Source organism: Carassius carassius, chromosome 9 (assembly GCF_963082965.1).
Source record: "Carassius carassius chromosome 9, fCarCar2.1, whole genome shotgun sequence".
Classification (NCBI taxonomy): domain Eukaryota; kingdom Metazoa; phylum Chordata; class Actinopteri; order Cypriniformes; family Cyprinidae; genus Carassius; species Carassius carassius.
Window position 1 is genome coordinate 18,537,100 of NC_081763.1, and position 21,596 is coordinate 18,558,695.

The window sequence follows — 21,596 nt, forward strand, 5'->3', positions numbered from 1 at the left end:
GTCATCATTCCCTCGCCCTCATGTAATTCCAAACTCATGTTATTCCAAACCTTCCAAAAAAAGGATGTTATTATTAATGTCTCGGTTTTTTTGTTTGTTTGTTTTTTCATACAATGATAGTCAATAGAGCCAATGTGGATCTGCAAACTCAAAAACAGTCAAACCTTGAAATGATCTTCTTTGGTGTTCTGCAGAAGAAAGAAATGTATACAGGTTTAAAGCAACGATGAGGATGAGTAAATGATGACAGAATTTTCATGATGATGGATGAACTCTCTGTTCAAAAATAGAGTTTAAAACAGCTTCAAAAAGTTAGCATACTATGCACAAATGCAATTTTCTGGATAGTTCCTCCAGAAATGTTTGTTGTTTCATTCATCCTTTTTGTTTAAGTTGCGGTAATCATACTCTTTTACACAAACAGTGAGAGTTAGCTGTGAAAGCTGGATAACAATTTGGTGTGAAGTGCATGTATTTGTATGAGAAGCTTCTTTGTGATGTGATCGCATTGCATTGTGGGTATACGGCCTATAGCCTGGTGTGAGCTGACCTGGGGCAGAGCAAAGGTTTGGGCTGAGGGTGGAGCTGTAATGGGAATCCTATCTCTGTCTCTTCAGGTAATGAGTTACAGCTCTGGCTCCTGACAGGCGAGTCACATTGCGTCAGGGCTTTAATAGAGGCCTTTAAATGGCTCATCCTTAGGAATTTACAATCCCATTCCCACCCACACATACTCGTTGGGAGGAGAGCAGGAGAGACAAGGTGGCTAGCGTACAATTGCGTAAATGTACTGCTGGAGGCAAAATGAAGGCAATGAGAGCCGTGCGGGAGTACGACTCAGAGAAAGAGAAAAAGAGAGAGGAGCCGGAGGGGGGAGTGTTGCAGTTTTTGCCTTTGTCGTCTGTATGTCTGTGTGTAAAGTTGATGGGCTGTACATTTGCTCTGTAATTTCTCCCTTCTAGAGTAATCACTTCCATCTGGGACCTGCCCAGAGAGAGGCCCCAGATTGAAGGTAAGAGTAAGTTTCCCATACACAACATTACAGGATGAATCTCTACTCTCAGATCTCTGAAATGTGAAACTAGTTTAGGAAGACTACTTGATTAAATGAGAGCTTACGCTTTAGTTGTAGGAAAAGCGTGAACTAAAAATCAAGAAGACAAGTTACAAGTTAAGTAGAAGAGGAAAAAAGGTAAAGAAAAAAAGCAAGTTCACATAACAGGAAGTGAGCACAGGAAGAAAAAAAAATCTGTGCAACTGCCAGAAGACATTGAATCCATGAAACAACTGTAGCAAACATGTAAAATGATATGAAGGTCCCTCTTACTGTACTTACAGTAGAGTTAGCATAGATACACTGCCATCTGCTGGCCATTGTTATTATCTCGCTCGCTCTGAAGTCTGTTTTAGTTTAAAGAGGAACCAAATCTAAAAATGGTTATTATCTTTAAATAAAACTACAAACAAAACTATTAAATAAATGTTTGTTAAATGACAAAAACATGACATTAAATTAAATGTTAGATGGAAGGCTTAAACTTAATGTTAAATTAGACTTCGACTTAAATTTGCCTTAAATTAGACTTAATCTGTCTTGGCAACTAAATTAATAACAGTAAATAAATAAAAACTAAAACAAAAAAATATATATTAAACCTAAAAAATCATATAAAAATGTATAACAATAAATGACAAACACATATAACAAAATTACTATTACAAAAAGATAGAGAGAGAGAGAGAGAGAAAAAAAAACTAAAATTAAATATAATATTAAAATTAAAAATAATAATAATAATAAAACTATAAATATTATAAATGTTACTAAAATGAGATTGCAAACCTGTCATTATGTCTTAGGAAGTTCATATTCATCATTCATCATTTGCTATTAATCAGTTTTTTATGGAATTAAACTGAAATAAGTTTTTTTTTTTATTAGTTCATTGGTCTTTTAGTATGGGAAAAAAATAAGTACAAATATTCTCTATTTTCTCTTAAAAATATTATAAGAGCTCCATAAAAGCTCCACAGGAGCTGTAGAAATATCAAAAAACTGTTTGAAATAGTTTTAGATCGAGTTTATCAGGTCATGTCCATTTCCCAGAAGTGTTTCATGTCTTAACCCCCCATCTAAAGAAAATCAAAGCAACATCAAAATGATCAAACAGGAAATCTTTGTGTACTGGATTCCATTTATCACAGGAACCCATTCAAGTAAATATACAGCATTGCTTTGAGTTGAATATGTCACTGAAGTGTTGAAACTTTGAAAGAATAAAAGAAACTTCAATAGGAGCATTTTCAGCACATGCCAGCAGCTGTAGAGAATTACAGTGATTTGTATTTTACCCAGACTCGGAGAAAACGTGTGAAAATACAACTTCATGCATAAATGAAATAAACCACAATCAATCACTGACTATTTCTACACAGATCTGCTTCAATATAATGATTGCATGTCACATCACCATTTAAAATCACTTCAGTTCAGTTCATCTTTATTTATTTCCCGGAGACAATTTGGTTGCAGCATACAAGCATATCACTTAATTTCCATACTAAAGAGTTTAAACAAAATAAATTTAAGTTAATTTACACTTAAATGTAATGACCTTCAGAATCCTTCATCATCAGAACTGTTGTATTCTTAGGTCATGGATGGATTCTGACAGATTTGTTTTATTCATCTTTATTTTGTTTAGTCTGCGGCTATACCCAGCTATCCAAACATTAGCCGGTTTTCAGCCCATATACACCTGAAAAGTCAATAAAAGCTACAAGAGACAATGATGCCCATAACAATAAGGGAGCAGATGACTCCACTGAAAAAATATCAGAGTTACCTGAGCTTTCATTGGGTCACAGGTCTCTCAGCGAACAAACTGTCAGATGTTTTCAAACTTCATTCCTCATTCTTTCCACCAGAGTGCACAAAAATCTCACTCTTTTTGTAAAATTCAGGAAAACGCCAGCAACATGCCTTAAAAGTATATGGATGAACAAATGCAGTTATTATTATTATTATTAATTCGTTATTACCCATTTACTTTTAAGGCAGAAAGCGCCTCTATTTGTGACTTCTGAGTCAAATATTTATTTGTCAGCTGCTTTGTTTTTTGTTTCCAGTTATTCATGGGTTGTTTACCAGGGTCTTCCTGTCTACATTCCAGCTATAAGAACATTAACAGACTTCTGATGGGCTGATTGTGCACTACCTCCTTAAACAGTTAACGGATCACTTCACTTGCTACCAAAAAAAGCTGTGAAACTTTCTCTAGCTCCTGGGAAGCAGATATTTCAGTCATTTTAGCAAACATTTATTTTTCGGTCTCAGTTACACACAAAGTTTATTGATGAATCAAATGAATCTGAGTCTGTTCACATGTTCAAGGTCTTTAGTGGGATATTTGGGTTTCTCTGTGGACTGGCATGTCCAGAGCAAACAGCTTTTCATCTCACACACCACTGCACACACACAACGATGAGTGTGAGTTTTGTTCTTATTTTCACACTGATTTCACACCTAAACAACGTTTGGTGTGCATACAGAGCTTACTCTTTAGGATCTCTTGATTCTCTGACCTCATAGTTCACATCGACTCAATAGTTCAATCTGTCTTAAGTTGCCTGTTTGGAAAAACACACTGACCACTGGTCTGTTTGTAAGTATGAACTCATATTTAAATGCCATCACTGTTACAAATGAAACTACCTCCAGATCAGTCAAATAACCACACTACTGTTTAAAAGGTTTTTTTTATGAACTTAATTTGACAAAAGTGATAGCAAGTGATAGCAAAGGCATTTAAAATGTTCCAAAAGATTTTTATTTCAAATAAAATATATTCTTTTGAACTGTCTAAGATGTCATTCTTTTGAACTTTTCAAAAAATATATATATTTTTTTTTTAAACAGTTTTTAACATTGATAATACAAAGTGTTTCTTGAGCAGAAAATCAGCAAACTAGAATGATTTCTGAAGGATCATGTGACACTGAAGACTGAATTATGATCCTGAGAATTCAAAATTGAAAACAATTGATATATAATTCTAATTATATGTTACACACTAAAGCATTAATCAAATAAATGCAACATTGGTGAGCATAAGAGACTTCTGTCAAAAACATTTGTAAAAATCTTACAGACCCCAAACCTTTGAACAGTTTTTTATCTCCAGATGTATACATCATATAACTTGCACGCTCAGTGAGACTTGAAACAATCAAGCACTGTTTTGTTTTGGGGTGTTTTTTTTATTATAATTTTTATTGGAAACAAATAATCAACCAAAGTTCAACTGATAACATGACAGCAATTACAGTAAGAAGAGGAATGGGGAATGTCTGACCTTTGATTCGGTTTCTAATCTGTATTTTTGTGTATCTTTTTCTCCCTTTTCACACAAAGATTCGAATAAACATCACTGACATAGTTTGCTTTCAGAATCACTAATAAATATAACATGCACTCTCTTATCACCACTTCTCTCTCTTTTAGCACTGTGAAAAGACTGTGTTGACATGGTGTGATAGTTGCGGGTGGGGTTTGTGACCAAGAGTACAGTGTTCTGCAGACCAAATGAATGAAGCTTCAGTCACGGGGAGGAGCCAGAACCTGAAGAGATGCCGAGAACAGCTCCGGACAGAGGACTCAGAGACACAGGAAAATACAAGCCAACTGATAAGAAAGCTGGGAAATGACTTGGATTCTATGAAACTGGTTTGCAACGATAGGAGAAATGAGTATTGCTGATGGGAATGCACGTTATGTGTCTGCTTTCAGGATACAGCTGTCAAGCTCCCAGTCAAAGGGAGCCAACGGACAAGTGTCCCAATCCACACACATTCCCACAATCCCCACAGCCGTGGGGAAGCCTGGAGAGACATCCGATACAGGCAAGTCTGGACATTTCTTCCAGCCACACACAAGTGTTTGTGAGTATGTCTGTCAGTATTTGCATACTTGAGAGAACCTATTTGTGTTTGTATATGCAGGTCGGTTGGATTCTTGTCTTTAAAAACATGTTGAGGTTAACATGATCTGTACTTGCAGTTAAATGTGTGCTCTCTGCCAGAAGAATTGTTCTTTAAACAAGCCCTCTCAACAGTCTTCATGGTTGATGATCAGTTTTCATTCAGCAGACATCAGATAATGACAGATAATGATCACTTTCACTGCATTTGGATAATAATCAGGTGATGGAGGAGTTCACTGCACAACTGCATTCAGCCAGATTCAGACTAAACATTCTTATGTTTGACTTCCCTGTGGTTTGTTTACTCCATACTATCTCCCTCAATGGATTTGTTTTTCACTATGAGGCTGATTTCTGATAAAGACATTTGCTTAGTAGCATTCTTCCCTCCAACAAATATTATATAGTCCAGTATGTATGATATTCTGATATATACAGTGGGGTCCAAAACACCACTAGTTGAAATGCTTCTATTTTGATGGGGTTTTTTTTTTATTCTAATTTATATTATCATTAGTAAGAAGTAATTTACTTCAACAAAATGGATCACTTTTTGCTAACCTGCAATTGATACCTCAATAATATATATTTCTAATTTATATTTAATAAGAATTTTTAAAAACAATAACATTTTTAAGAATGTAGATTATTTTAATGTAACAATTTTTTAAATCATTTGAAGTCATCCTACAGCCCCCTTGAGAGTTTGCTATAAGGTCCCCTATAGTGACCACTGATTTAAGCCATACAAACTTTTGTTGGTGTAACCTAATTTTTAGGGTTTTAATCACATTAAAAATGTTGCAACATTCAGCACATTTAGGTTACCTTAAAAAAAATCATTTCATCATTAGTTGACTTTGTTTAACAGGAAATGTTTCCTAAACGTAAAGCTTTCTGTGTATTTCAGGCTTAAAGGAGAAAAAACATGTATTTTTCAAGTGGTCTCAGACTTTGGAACACCATTGTATCTTATCTGTCTCAGGATGCAATTTACTGACCAGGCAGGAGGTCACCGTTCCTGTAACTTGCTAATTTGAACAGCAGGCTTTTGTTTTGTTTTCTATGCAGCCGTTTGTGTTGGACATGTGTTTGATGGTAGTGCTCAACTCTAACTGTACCATTACAACACTGCAGTTCCTTCCTTTCATTTCTTAGATCTTATCACCTGATACAAGACAGCTAAAGTACAAAGAATGAAATTTAAAACATTTCAGTTTGTTCTTCTCAGAACTAGAGTCACCATTTTATTTTTCTGACGCAGTGAGTTGCCAGAAAAATAAATAAATACAATTTTGCATGACCAAACAATTACATGGTTGCATTAGGCCAGGTCAAAAGACAGCAGATCATGTGATCTACCAGGTCAGTAAAAACGACAGTGTTTGGTCCAGTGTTAAGACTAGAATGACTTGTTCACTGAACTGAAATTACGTGGCATTGAATGAGACTGAATGAGATTAAAAAGACCACATCAATTACTCAGACATGTACATGAGACACTGCTGTAGATCCAGCATCACAAAAGATGCCTGTTACATTTTAAGGTTAATAAACACAAATACCTATGAAAGATCAATTATATCATTCAAGGCTCCACCCCCAGCCTCGTATAAAAGTTAAGTAGCAGTATTTTAAGCAGAAACGGGTTTGTTGGAGGAGTGTCAGATGAGATCACAGTTATGTTAGTTATGTTATTCTTTTGTTGATCAGTTTACTTTTGATGCTTTTTTTCTCATTTATGTGGTGCTTCTGTTTCTGGTGCTTCTAGACAGAAGTTGTGATAGCAAGGATGTTGAAAGATACAGCAGCAATTTACTCAAACACAATTCAGCGGCTCTCTTCATTTATATGAGCCTTGTTTCTTCCTGTGTGAACTTATTGTTAAACACTATACAAGTCTATGATTCACAAGTCATTATGAATGTATTATTGCTATTGCAAAAATCATCATCATCAGTATTTTAATCTTGTTTTGCAATAAAAATCGAATTAAAACAATACAATTTTTAAGTACAGTCCATCAAGATAGCATAAGCTTTATAAAGTAAACCATGAATTAATTTCACTTACTAAATAAATAAATAAATACATAGTAAACATGATCTTATTCCTTTTCTAATAGTTTAAACATAAGAACATGATTATTGGTAATGCATAAAACATGCTGACAACAATGTGAGCTGTAACAGAACAGAGCAGAGAAAAGTGTATTGATTTGTAATATTTAAGCAATATCTCTCTTGTGACTGCAACAGTACAACAGTACGTGATACTACTTTTATTCAAGAGTTTAATAAACAAGTAATATCAAGGAACTTATTTTAGTCACAATATTGACAACTTTTTCCGCCAATGAAAATACTACCAAATGAAGCAAAAATTGTTCCTCAATGCATCAGTGTTTTTGAACGAATCTGTGGAGTAAACAATTCAATTACTTATTCACAGAACCATTCCTCAATGAATCAGTGCTGAAAGGAATCCGCTTAATGAATCATTTAACCTCTTATTCACAAAGACAGTCCCTTGTCACCCCCTACTGTGATGTGACACAAAACCAGTGCCGCTGGAGCAAATTTGAAAATCATACGTCAATATCATAACATAAATACATACAACTAATCTCATTCTGCTTTCTTCTGGCAAGCTAGTGAGGGGTAACCACAGCCATAATAGTGTTCTGGATCCACCCCATTTCACTGAGCCCCTAGAGGACTGTATAGTGGATGAAGGAAATGACATCACACTGAAAGGGACTATAACAGGGAGCCAGCCAATCAGCATTTCCTGGCTTCATAACGGTGAGTTCATTTTTCTTTTTTATTCTTTATATTGATTTTGCTGCTTGAAACATATGAATCTGAGTAAGAATATGTACTCAAATATAGTACTCAAATACTCTATATATAAATATGTGTTTGTATGCACATTTGTTATGTTTCCATATGTAGGTTTCTGTTTGTAATTTAAATTGTTCAATTAAAAAACAAACAATTTATTGGTCTATTTGCACCACAACTGTTCCAGGTGAGGCTGTGCTGTTTGGCAAATCTTCATTAGTGGGACGAGTGGTGACTTTGGTAGTTAAGGAATGTCTCCCAGAGGATGCTGGGGCTTATACATGTGTGGCTGAAAACACAGCAGGAAAAACATCCAGCAGTGCAGCAGTGTGTGTAAGAGGTAAGTTTGAATGCAAATTGAACCTCAGTCTAAAGTGTGCAGTGTATAACTATTTAACATGAGCAATGAATGTCTATATATGGTGCAGTTACATTAATAGCACAGTGCAGGTGTTTCTGTTTACATCATATACAGAAGTGTGAATTGACAGGGTTTTCAATGTTAATTACCTTGTCTTATGTCATTCTCTCTCTCTCTCTCTCTCTCTCTCTCAACCACACCATATTCTCCCTCTGTCCCTCTTCAAAACAAAATGAACTGGATCAATTGCAGACTATGAAACAATAGTTGGGATCCGTAGTGATATTACCGACACATCTCACTCTCATCCTAACACTCCTGACATGCTAAGCGGAATCTTAAACTCCTCTCAGAACGTCCCAGATGACATCCGTGTTTCTAAAGGCCCACAGTCACCACAGACACCTCAGACAGGAAGTCCTATAACATGTTCCCCAGCACTCAAGAGAGGTATGTCACAGACAATGGCCCTAACCACAAAAATAATCTCATGGATTTAATTATAGGAAATGTAAGTTAATACATGGAACATTTTTGTTCCTCCAAAGCTCCCATATCATTGTGATTAGGGTGGTGTCACATACAAATACAGTTTTATTAAAAATCAAATCCTTCCATGTAATTATTATACATGGTTTATGTATTATTAAACAAGCTCTATGTAATAAACGCTGTACAAAAATCTAAAAAATAATAAATACACATATAAAACAAGTTTTCCTGACCAGTTGGCATACTAATGGTTTTGATATGTTGAGAATTTCCTCTTTAATCTGTTGAATATTTTTCTTAGACACACACACCTGTTCACTTGACTCCTCCCTTATATAATAGGCAAAGCGTATATATCTCTTGCATGCTCTTTAACACAAAAACACCCACACCGACAGCTGATTCTCCACATATTTGTGTGTTACAGAGGTGCTTGTCAAAAGAAGGAGCAGCTCAGGTCCAGGTAAGACCATCACCATGTCTCTCTTCCACTAACACTTCTACTTTTGCTCACCTTGACTCAAAGATTTGCTCGTTCTTATTCTTTTCCTATTTTTCATACTGTAACTTAACAGCTGAATCGCAGATTTCTGTAACATTTTTCTGGATTTCAGTGAAGATCCTTCCTCATTTCTTGAAGGCCATGTGATCTACAGCCTCCCACACCAACACCTGCTTTTCTTAATATTCTAATAACATCACGTTTTTAATGCATTTTGTCAGGAATTGCGTATAACCACTGTGACCTTCTTCAAAAAGGAGTCATTTGCTCCGAGCAGTCTGTGTTTTACTCCACTGATCTTAGCTTCCTGTTTGTCCGGCTCCTTCAGAGTCTGTTAGTGTTGTATACAGTAAAACAGGAAGCAGGCTTTTGTTCCTTTTAAACACTGTAATCCTTGTTTTCCAAAGCAATATTCTTAGAAAAACCTCCCCTTCTTAGAAAAACCTAACATTTGACATTAAATTCTGTTTTCGTTTAAATCCTTTGTTTGTGTATTTATAGCTTAAAGATAGAAAAACTGTTTAATCTGCCCACATACTGACCAGACTCTGGTATAAAAATAGGAATTTCTCAGATTATGAGCTTCAGAACACTCAAAGTCACTTTAAGATGTTATTATATTTTTATTTGGTTCTTCTGTTTGTATTTGGGTTGGACACTTAAGCATTGTTTTTATCGTTCATGTAAAACACACTGCTATCTGTGGTCAGTCTGTATTAATAATTGGTCTGTTTAAAGACCGTGTGGTCATTAGCAGATCAGACTTTTATCAAGCCAGCCAAGTTCAGCCGAGTATGTTGATTTGAATAATTGCAGTTCAGTTTGCTTACATACACAGTTTATGCTACAGCCTCCAAGAATCTTAAACAGAGCATGTTGACAATGCCAGGGTCATGGGATCAATTCCCAAGGAAGGCAAGAACTGATAAAAATTGATATCTTAAATGTTATGTAAATTGCATTGGATAAAAGCATCTGCCAAATGCATAAAATGTAAATGTAAATATTGTAAATATTTTTTATATCTGTAGTGTACGAGAGAGGGAAAATGACACTGGTTTTTCTATTAGAATAATGTTTTGTGTAAAAGCCAAAATAGTTTGAATGTACACTACAATTATTTATAAAAAAAATAAACACTGTGCATATATTACAAATACTACAAATATACTTTATATAACAAATGATTACAAAGGAAATTGTTCATAATGTCCTATTTTCTAGAATTTCTATTCACCATTATGAATAATATAATATAATATAATATAATATAATATAATATAATATAATATAATATAATATAATATAATATAATATAATATAATATAATATAATATAATATAATATAATATAATATAATATGATATATAAAAATATACACAAATGAGACAACTTTAAAAATGCAATCTTGTAAAATTCTGAGAAATTCCTAATAACTTAATATTAAAATCTGTGAAGCAAAAGTCTCTCTTTTCTCTCCATTTAAACTTTTCGTTGTCTAGACTAAATAACTGAGACATTAAAGAGGTCTCATTTGTGATTCTGTGTTTTTGTGTTTACAGCACCTCCTCTGCAGTTTGTAGATCCATTAGATCGTCTGGAGGTGCATGTTGGAGAGACGGCCCATTTGAAGTGTGTGTTCAAAGGCAGCTCTCCTGTAGCTTCTTGCTGGGTCTGTAAAAAAAAAGAGGTACATAAGAACACAACACAATCCAGACACGTGGCATTCTGTTGGTCCTTCTGTTTGTGTGTACAATGATGTGTTTTTCTGAAGGTGGTGGAAAGCTCCAGGTTTCGTATTGAGTCCTGTAATGAAAGCAGTTCTCTGGTAATTTCCGAAGCCGTTCCTGAGGACTCTGGACGTTACACGATATTTGTACGAGATCGCAAAAGTTCAGCCCAACACACAGTGACCCTTAATGTCATTGGTAAGGTCAGACAATCCTCATTTGTTATTTGGGTCATGATGCTCACTTCTATGCTCAGATCTATTAAGTTATTCAAAAATGCTATTTATATAAACAATGACATGAAAACTCATTTTATTGATTTCCATGTTTTTGATTACTACATTTAATTAATTTAGCTATTTTCAGAACATAAAAATGTGGAGCAAAGTTCCATTCACACCAAGAATGATAACTTTAAAGAGAACCAAAACAATAACTATATTAGCATCTACACCAATGTAACTTAAAATATTTATATATACATATATATATATATATATATATATATATATATATATATATATATATATATATATATATATATATATGTGTTACATTCATGTACTTTCTGTTTCCCTATTTTAGTCATGTGACCTGTTTCTTGTTTAGTTAATTGATTAATCCCCACCTGTTTCCATTCACCTGATTACCTTCCTTGTGTTTAAAACCCCGACTGTTTAGTTCCTCCCTGTCCGCGATTGTCTATGTTATCTCTATTAATGTTCATTAAACTCCTCTTTTGATTTATACCTTCCTCGTGCGCTTGATCGCCACGCTAGCATACACATGACTGTAACAATATATATATATTGTTTTACTTTTTACTTTAAAGTAGTAATTTTGTGTCACGTGAAGTAACCCTATATAATAAGTATTCCTGATATTCATGACTCAAAAAATCATATTTGTAAAAACATAAGTGTTGAAAACCTTAAATAAATAAGTAAATAGCATGCGTACACTCATTTAACATTTTTGGAATAATTACATATATTTTTAATGAAATATGTGTAACCATTTGGTTATTGTATGTTTGTGTGTTTTATCCAGACCTGCCTCAGCCTCCTGCCTCCTGTCCTGTGGTGTACGTCCTCTCCCCTCACTCTCTGGTTTTGTCCTGGTCTGGGCCGTCTTATGATGGTGGCAGTGCTGTGACTGGATACGTGGTGGAGGTTTGTGAAAACCCAGGTGCGACTGACCAGTGGAGAGAGCTCACATCCCAGTGCAAGAGCACCTCGCTCAGGGTGACCTCAGGACTCCAGCCTCAAGGAGAATACTGCTTCCGGGTCAGGGCCTGTAACGCTGTGGGGGTTAGCGAACCCAGCCAAGAGTCCCAGCCAATCAGGATGGACAACACAGGTGAGGTTGTTTTGAAACTTTTCTGTAATTATATACACATTCACTTAAAAAATAGCAAAAAATGATTTGAAAACACCCCCCAAAAAATAAATAAATAAATAAATAATGTATTCACTCTCCGGTCATCCGAGATGAAGATGAATTTGTTTCTTCAACAACAACAACAACAAAAAAGATTTGGAGATATTTAGCATGACTTCACTTGCTCATCAGTGGATCCTCTGCAGTGAATGGGTGCCATCAGAATCAAAGTCCAAACAGCTGATAAAAACATCACAATAATCCACAAGTAATCCACATGACTCCAGTCAATCAGTAATGTCATGTGAAGCAAAAGGCTGCATCTTTGTAGGAAACAAATCAATAATTAAGCTCATCAATTGCTTCTAGCTTAAAGACGAGTCATCTACTTCTAAGATTGCTTTCTCCAATTAAAAAGTCATCTTGTCCGAATCTGGAAAGAAATATGCACAGATAATAGTTCTGAACAAATATATCAGTGGAGAGGACAACAGGGGATGTTTTGTCACTGATGGAAGCATTATTATGAATTATGGTTTGAAGTTAAAATGCCTTAAGGATGGATTTGTTTCATATAAGCACACAGCTTTTCACTTCACAACATGTTCACTGATGAATCGAGTTATGTCAATTACTTTTGGATTACTGTGATGTTTTTATCATCTGTTTCAACTGTCATTCTGACGGCACCCATTCACCTCAGAGGATCCAATGGTGAGCAAGTGTAATGCTGTATTTCTCCAAATCTGTTCTGATGAAGAAACAGACTCATCTACATCTTGTTCAGCAAGTTTTCATTTTTGGGTGAACTATTCCTGTAATGTATAGTGTATCTTCCATGTATCTTTTATGCTCGATTAATTACTCTGTGTTATATTTTCTTAACACAGCCCTCTATTGGCTTGATTTTAAGCTAGTCTCTTCCCACAATTTTTGGGAACAAGATTCAGCAACCAAATTTTAAACAGGAAGAACATTAAAGTCATTAGCAAAGGCTATGCAGTCTAAGAAAATTCGGTGTTGAGGTCCCACGGTGAATGAAAGCATGCTGTCTTTCAAAGGAGAGCCCTGTGATGAGAAACCAGTGGAGTATGTGACTGTGACCATCAACACTGTGGATAAACTTACTGACCACTACAATGTCCTGGAAAAACTTGGAGTGTAAGTATGCTTATCAAACACACATTTAGCAGGCCACATAGCTCCTGCTCAAAGGACCTGTCAAGGAGAACACAACTTGCATGAGTACATGTTCCAACAGGCATACTTGCATCAAAAAGTGAAAACAACCCCTATACTTGATTCTGATTCCCAGAAAAAAGCAAAATAAGACAGGTTAGGTTAGAGGAAGGTTTTGTCGATTTCTCAAAAAAATGACTCGTGATAAAAGGAATTTTCTCCTGAACTGAGTCGTGGAAATACTGGTTTAAGGCTGAATGTCAAATTCACTTAATTCTCAAGAACTGGATAAATGGGAAGTTAGGATGTTGAGACATAACGATTCCTTCAATTTCACATACTTTGGGTTTGTAAGCATGATTTCATGTTCAATTCTGAATCTTTCCCAGAGGGAAGTTCGGCCAGGTGTTTCGGATGACCCATAAGGAGACGGGCCAAGCTTGTGCTGGAAAGTTCTACAAAGGACGTCGGATAAAGGAGAGAGAGGCCGCGAGGAAAGAAATAGGGCTAATGAATTTCTTACACCATCAAAAACTTGTCCAGTGTCTTGCTGCATATGATAACAAGGATGAGATGGTCATGGTGATGGAATAGTGAGTATCTTACATGTCGGCATTTTGACGGGTGCAATGTTTTTAGAAAAATATGCAGAAATTAGAGAAATGCCAACAGGTTCAATAGTTCTGTCATTATAACACCGCTGAATCCATATCTGTATGTGCAGTGTTGCTGGTGGAGAGCTGTTTGAGCGCATTGTAGATGAGAGTTTTGAGCACACTGAAGTGTCCAGTGTGGGCTACGTGCGTCAGATTCTGGAGGGGATTCAGTTCATGCACCAGCAAAATATTATCCACCTGGACCTCAAACCTGAGAACATCGTCTGTGTGGACAGAACTGGGATTCAGATCAAAATCATTGACTTTGGACTCGCTAGCAAGCTGGGTGCGAATGTACTGACAATATTGTCATAACAAAATATGTTATGATAAAACTGTGTATAATGAAAATAAAATAAAACAATTATGATACAAATGTTAACTTTGAATAAAATATAAAACATTATCACACTTAAATATATTCACACAGTTAATTTAAATGAAGTTAAATAAAAATACTAGTTGAGTGCTTAAACTTAAAAAAAATGACAAATTATGCCTTGTTAACTAATTGAAATAGATAACTAAAACTAAAAGTGAAAGTAAAATCAACTAAACCTAAATAGTAATATTTAAAATCACAAAACAACAGCAAAAACAACAAACGAAATTAATTAAATTAAAATGAAAACTGAAAATATTAATATTAAAGCGATTACAAAACGTTAACAGAACTATAATAATATAGAAATATGACTAAAATAACAGTGAATGTTTGCTGTGCACCTTAGATCCTAACACACCTCTGATGGTGATGCACGGCACTCCGGAGTTTGTTGCTCCAGAGGTGATCAACTTTGAGCCGGTCTGTCTGAACACTGACATGTGGAGCATCGGGGTCATCTGCTACATCTTGTGAGCTCAAACACTGCCGGTCACTTAAGCTCTCGCTGCCCCCTTGTGCTGAAAAATGCCATTACATTACCTGAATCTAATTGTTCGTTTGTAGGTTGAGCGGTGAATCTCCATTCCAGGGTGAAAGTGACGCAGAGACTCTGGCTCTTGTGACAGCAGCGCAGTGGGAGTTTGATGAAGAGAGCTTTGAAGATATCACCGACCTGGCAAAGGATTTCATTAAATCTCTGCTCAGCAAAGATGCCAGGTCCGTTCATATGCTTATTCATATATTTTCCGTCCACACAGATTCATAACTCTGCGTTGATCTTTCTGACAGGCGCAGGATGTCATGTGAAGAAGCTTTGGCTCATTCCTGGTTGGCATATACTTGTGTAGACACCACCAAAAACCTTTCCAAAGACAAGATGAAGAAATTCCTGACTAGGCAGAAGTGGAAGGTAATCCACATGAGATGCAAAAAAATAAAAATATATAAATAATGATAATAATACTAATAACTTAATTAAATTAATCTATGCAAATTAAAATCTATATGTGCATGCTCTTAAAGACACGAAATTGATTAGAGAGATCTCTGTATTAACCTGTGAAGCCTATTGTATCAGATTTAATACATACATTTATGAGGCCTCTAAATTATCAACAAAACTAAAAAAAACAAACAAAAAAAAAACAATTATACTCAATCTTCTACATGCATTCTTCACTCTTATTGATAGTTCATTCTTATTATCAAGTAAAGGCCATTTAGTTTAATTCTAAAAGTGTCCACCTTGAGGTTGTCGACCATGTGTTTTTTCTGTATGTAAATAAGTACATACAAATGTATGTATCAAAGGATTTGATGAAGGTTTATTTGTTTATCTCCTAATCATCATTGTATTGTATTTCATTATGTAATGCAATTACCACTATAGAGCTTTGATCATTAATCTAAGCATTTAAATAACATCTTAGTAAGATGTATTATTAGGAGATATACTGTACAGTGACAACTTATATTTATAGGCTATGCATTTTATGTAAGCAGTCTGCTATACCAAATTGCATTTTGTCACTATATTCTCCACCATGTTCTTCACTTATTAGTCAATTCATTTGAACAACTGACTCATAAGAGTCATACATTCATTTATCAGACTCCACTGTTGTGCACATAACAACACCCTGTTCTCTTCTTTTATGATCGTTTTGTTTTTCTATTTTTTTAGAAAACTGGCAAAGCTTTGCTGGCTCTGAAGAGGATGGCTATATTGTCTAAACCAGAGGCTTCCGCAAACTTGAGCCCTGTAGATGGTAAGAAAGAAATCAGTCATAAAAGAAAAATCAATGTGCTACGTATACTGCAGAATGTCACCAAAATAGACTGTGATGTGACATCTGACAACTGTGGCTTGTGATATGTCTGACTGAAGGTGTCAAACACATTTTTTATATGATGGATGTTTTTACAGTTCAATAACTTCGTTGTTACAGAGACAGAGCAGGCACTGCAGTCTCTGGAGCTGAAGCTTCAGTGTAAACCTGAGTTCACTAAGACTCCGTCTGACCTGACTGTCCCGCAGGGCTCCAGCGCCCAACTCTTCTGTCTCATCACAGGTTAGGACACAGATGGATGTCACTGACCTTCTCCATAGACATGATAGTTCCTTTTTCGAGCCAGTCTCTCGCTGCAGTCTCTCTTCACAGCTTCTTCTCTCTGTGTTTCAGGTTACCCTGACCCTGAGGTTGTGTGGCTGAAGGCCGGGGAGCTTCTGGAGCTGCAGGAGGAGTGTGTGAAGGTGGACTATGAGGAGGACGGCAGCTGTACTCTCACCCTAGAGAACGTCTCTCCGCACCACAGCGGCCTGTATTCCTGCAAAGCCACTAATGTACTCGGGGAGGCACTGTGCTCCGCTACTCTTACTGTAGTGGAGAAAGACAAACACATGAATTCATAATGGCATAAAAAACACACACCTGACAGATTAAAATATATTGATGCAGCCATTGCCGATACAATTGTGAATTCAGTGTTAAAAGTGTAATAAAAATCGAATTGAGGCTATTAGCTTATTATTATGTTTGTGATTCATGCTTATTTTTAGATTATTATTGGACTTGGGTTCAATATCATTAACTGTGAGCAATTTTTAGCACTGTATGACTTTTCAACACAGTCTTGATTTTTCAAAACGTTTAAATTCTCATTTATTTACACACGGCTTGGTGTCTGATGGGAAATGGGAGTCTAAATATGTTTAATTAACTGATTAAAGTCAGCATGAAATGAAAATTGACCTATTTTTTAAATGCATTATTATATTATATATTACTATTGTTGTAAACATTTCATGCCTGCATATTTCTTTTTCTTATAATATTCAATAAGAATGTCATAACTCCAACTTTTCAAAACATCAAACTTACCTCAGTCATTTAATCCACTTAAATGAGCACACAACCAACTGCAAGCTATATTCAGATCTGGCTATATTTTGAGTGCAATTCCCACATATTAAAAATAACCAACAGATGAGTAGGACCAAGTTCCAGAAGAGTTCAGAAAAGATCTGACTTGTGACAACTTGCTCGAAATACATTCCCAATGAACTGAGACCACTCATTAAAATGTCAACATGTCAAGCATCATGCTGTTATTAATGTCCAAACAGGCTGTTTGAAGACAGACTTTACAGACACATTTGACAATAAAAATGCAGATTTGATAATAGTAAATTATCTTACACACTAATCTGGACATGTGCTTGTTTCATCTGTAAAGAGTCATTCTATTCATTTGAATTATATGATGTTATGAACTTCATTGGAATCCTCAAATCAGCATTATGCTTTGATCACAAATTTGGTAACCAAATGTTCATATGCTGATTTCAATGTAAAGGAAACCTCCTAAGACACATTTGCAGGTTTGATGATATCTGTTACGGATGCTGTACGTGCCATTTTGACAAAGTAATTCCATGTTGTGGTCACTTGCCACCAGCCATTTGACGTGACATCTGACGTGTCCATATCAGTAACACTACATGTTGCAGTCATTTGAGACCACAGTATTTGTTTGAGAATGGAAGAGTACATCTACTAGGCTTTTAAAAGCCACACTTTTAGACAATTCTGGTTGTTGGTATCAGACAATAATTTATTTGCATATATGTGGTTATTTGATGCTTATTTTATGCATGATTTATGGGTTTTCAACAGGCCACATGTCAAAATAGCCAATCCTACACGTGATATGTTATCATTTGTTCCTGTTAAGTCACATTTCCATCTAAACATAATCCAGCAATAAACTGAATTGTGCCTCTCATTTGCTATGTCATGGTAGTTTTCCTACAATTTGCATCTGGATTGTACAGAAAGAAATCAACAACATGGTCTGTCAGAGTATGAAAGGGCTTATCTTCATGTTGAACTCAGTTGCACAGTGTGGGGGTCATCTAAAAGGATAAGTAGACAAGAATAAAACAGAAGAAAGCCTTTCAGTGCCATATATTGTTTTATGACAATGACCGCACCACCGAGTGGACAAAACCTTTACCATCCCTAAAATGTTCTTAATCAGATCTCAAGGTCAATGTTCAACTGCACAATAAGCATGAAGTAAATAAAAACAAAAAAGGTAAATTCTGGACATTCGATTCTTAACTAAAATGTGAGTAAATTGAATGTATGCAGGTGGATTTCCGGGTCTGTGAATTGCAGTAAAGCCACACTAACCCTAGATTTACCAAGTATAGACTAATAACCATTATATTTGTAGTAAAAGCCATGTTAGTCAAATGATCAAATTATCATTCTACCAAAAAGAACCAGCATATGTTGTGTTTGAGTTCCTGGTGTGCTGGTGGTCCAATCAGGCTTTAACTAGTTCAGCCAGTGAGGTTTACTTGGCCAGTCAGCTCCCTAACCATAATTCACATAATTCATGCTGGTCTTTTCATTTTGAATGAGCCCCGCACATGGCATACACAAAATTAAGAATTTATCACCACAACCGTTCATCATCGTTTAGTCATCCTCAAATAGTTTCAAACATGTATGACTTTGGATAATCTTCAAAACACGAATGAATGTATATTTAATGAAACCTGAGAGGTTTCTCTCCCTCAATAGCTCACAAAAGCTCTGTAAAACAAATTCATATGTTTACTATATGTGATGCACTCTGATAATGTTTGCATGTTTTTATGAGAATGAAAGCCTAAATTAAATCTGTTCATAATAAAAAGTGATCATATCTCTTTAGGAGACTTGGGCCAAACTGTGCAATTCACATGGATTTGTTTTACAACATTTTTGAATCTTCAAAGTTTTGGTTACCTGGACATTCACTGGAGGGATGGAAGCCTCTCAGGTTTCATAAACATTTCTTAATTTGTGTTTGAAAGATTAACCAAAGTCTAATAGGTTTGGAATGTCACAAGGGAGAGTAAATGATGACGATGTTTTCATTGGGTGAACTATGCCTTTAAATCATGGGCGAGATTCAATTAATCATATTTTATTTTTTTTTTATTAAAATTAAAATGAAAGAACAAATTAGCACAACATGACCATGACTGAACTAAACCGAGAGTGCCGTGTGCGGGGCTTATATCTTTGTAACTTTACATTGAATGGTTTTGTCTGAAACAGGTGTGTGTCATGAGGCAAAAAAAAAAAGAGAGTGGGAAATAAGCTGGTTTTGCAAATAGTCATTTGACCATCTTAATGCAAATATATCACAGATAATGGATGACAGTCACATCAATCACAGCCAGAGATCGGTACTATAAAAATCTGCCCCCCCTCCCCTCCCATGTTAAGGACACCAGACTTTCCTGCTCCCATGTGGATGAAGAATGGAGATGTGGACGACAAACACCTCAACTTCCCATATCTTGGATGGGAATTTCTAAACATTTCATCCCACGAGCAGCTCTGCAAAGGATCATACAGCCCAATCCTTGATATCCTAATGCTTGTTGTCAATCTTCCAATAACCCTCTATGTGGTGACGGACCTATTTCAAAAACAATGTGGGACACCTTCAAGCCCAGGAAACTTGTCTTCCTCTTCCCAGAGCGAACTCCTCTTTCTTCATCTAGGCTGCTCTTATTCCTTAATTTACATCCGAGTTTTGCTAAGCGTCTTCCAGAATCTGGGTGGAGTGACCTCAATCAGACAGGAATACATTACAGCCTTCCACAGCTGCAGTTTGACTGGAGGATCTCTATTCTTTACTGGCATGACTGTAGACTTGTATATTGCTGTGGCTCATCCTGTATTGTATGTGAACCAAAAAGCTTCCACAAAGCAAATACAGGCACATATATTCTGTACACTGGTTTGGATGTACACCGCCACCATAGGAATACTCACAGTTGTTCTGAATATCCCCATGTACCATCCACTGACCATGGCTTCCTTTTGTGCCGCAGTGCCTGTGAGTTTCATCGTTTGTGTGGGTTTGCTGTTTATCTTACACCCTGCTGGATCAGGAAAGGGCAGTCAGACGCCAAGACCTGACAAAATCAAACAGACCGCTATTCGGTTCATTTTGAACAGCTTGGTTATATTAGCAATATACTTTCTTCCCCACATCTGTGTATTAGTCTACTTCTCAGTTAGTAATGCTGACTGGCTACATCTGCCATGTCAGGTTCTACCTCTACTGCTAGTAGTTCAGATTTTTGAGTTTGTGACACTGCTGATCTTCTTTCAAAACACAGGAAAACTGCAAGCATTAGCTGAACGTTGTTCAACTGTATGTCGCAATACAGGCAGCTGAAGTAGAATTGTGAAACTCTTGCACACCTCCATCCGAAGCAATAGAAGGAAGAAAATTAGTAGATTTACATTAGATGCAACTTGAAAAATTTTAATACTGGCAGTAAACAGATGAAAGTTTCATTTTGAACACTGTACACGTAGACTTCTCATATCTGTTACAATATTTCTTGTCATGTGTATTGCACAGCATGTGAAAATTGTTAAATGACTTAATAAATATCAGTGGAACGACATTTTTCATTGACTCTACATGTGAAAAATAATAAATAAAATTGTGATGTCTTGCTAACACATAGAACTTGATGGTTTACACATTAAAAGATATCTAAATTACACTGCTGTTCTTAGGTTTGGTAAGACTTTCAAAATGTTTTGAAAGAGGACTTTTATGCTCGCTCAGGCTGCGTTTATTTAAACAATACAGTAAAAACAGTGATATTATGACATATTCAGTTTAAAATACCTTTTCTAATTTAATATATTTTAAAATTTATTGTGATGGCAAAGCTGAATTTTCAGCATCATTACTCCAGTCTTCACTGTCACGTGATCTTTCAGAAATCATTTTAATATACTGATATTACAATGACAGAATGATACAAATACTGATTTGCTGTTCGAGAAACATTTCTTATTATTATAAATGTTGAAAACAGTTGCTTAATACTTTTGTGGACACATCAGATTTTATGCATTTAGCAGACACTTATCCAAAGCAACTTCAGGCTAACATTTTTACCTAACATGTGTTCCCCTGGGAATCGAACCCACAACCTTTTGCATTTCTAACACAATGCTTTACCACTGAGCCACAGCAACACAGTGTGGAAACTGT

General features: G+C 35.8%; 1 protein-coding gene across 2 annotated transcripts; it reads left to right on the forward strand.

Annotated features, from left to right (window-relative positions):
* Positions 1-4,599: 4,599 nt before the first annotated feature.
* On the forward strand, positions 4,600-17,335 carry LOC132149147 (myosin light chain kinase, smooth muscle-like). 2 transcript variants are annotated; one of them, XM_059558118.1, is made up of 17 exons: positions 4,600-4,941; positions 7,637-7,786; positions 8,013-8,165; positions 8,439-8,636; positions 9,106-9,141; positions 10,743-10,870; positions 10,955-11,108; positions 11,961-12,269; positions 13,352-13,451; positions 13,859-14,062; positions 14,194-14,411; positions 14,857-14,980; positions 15,075-15,227; positions 15,300-15,420; positions 16,195-16,279; positions 16,460-16,582; positions 16,694-17,335. In XM_059558118.1, the coding sequence occupies exons 1-17, from the start codon at positions 4,746-4,748 to the stop codon at positions 16,921-16,923; spliced, it is 2,682 nt and encodes an 893-aa protein (XP_059414101.1). In that variant the 5' UTR covers positions 4,600-4,745; the 3' UTR covers positions 16,924-17,335. The 2 variants fall into 2 exon arrangements, with proteins under 2 accessions (XP_059414101.1, XP_059414102.1); XM_059558119.1 differs by having other exon boundaries at positions 4,600-4,906; positions 7,641-7,786.
* The last annotated feature ends 4,261 nt before the right edge of the window (positions 17,336-21,596 follow it).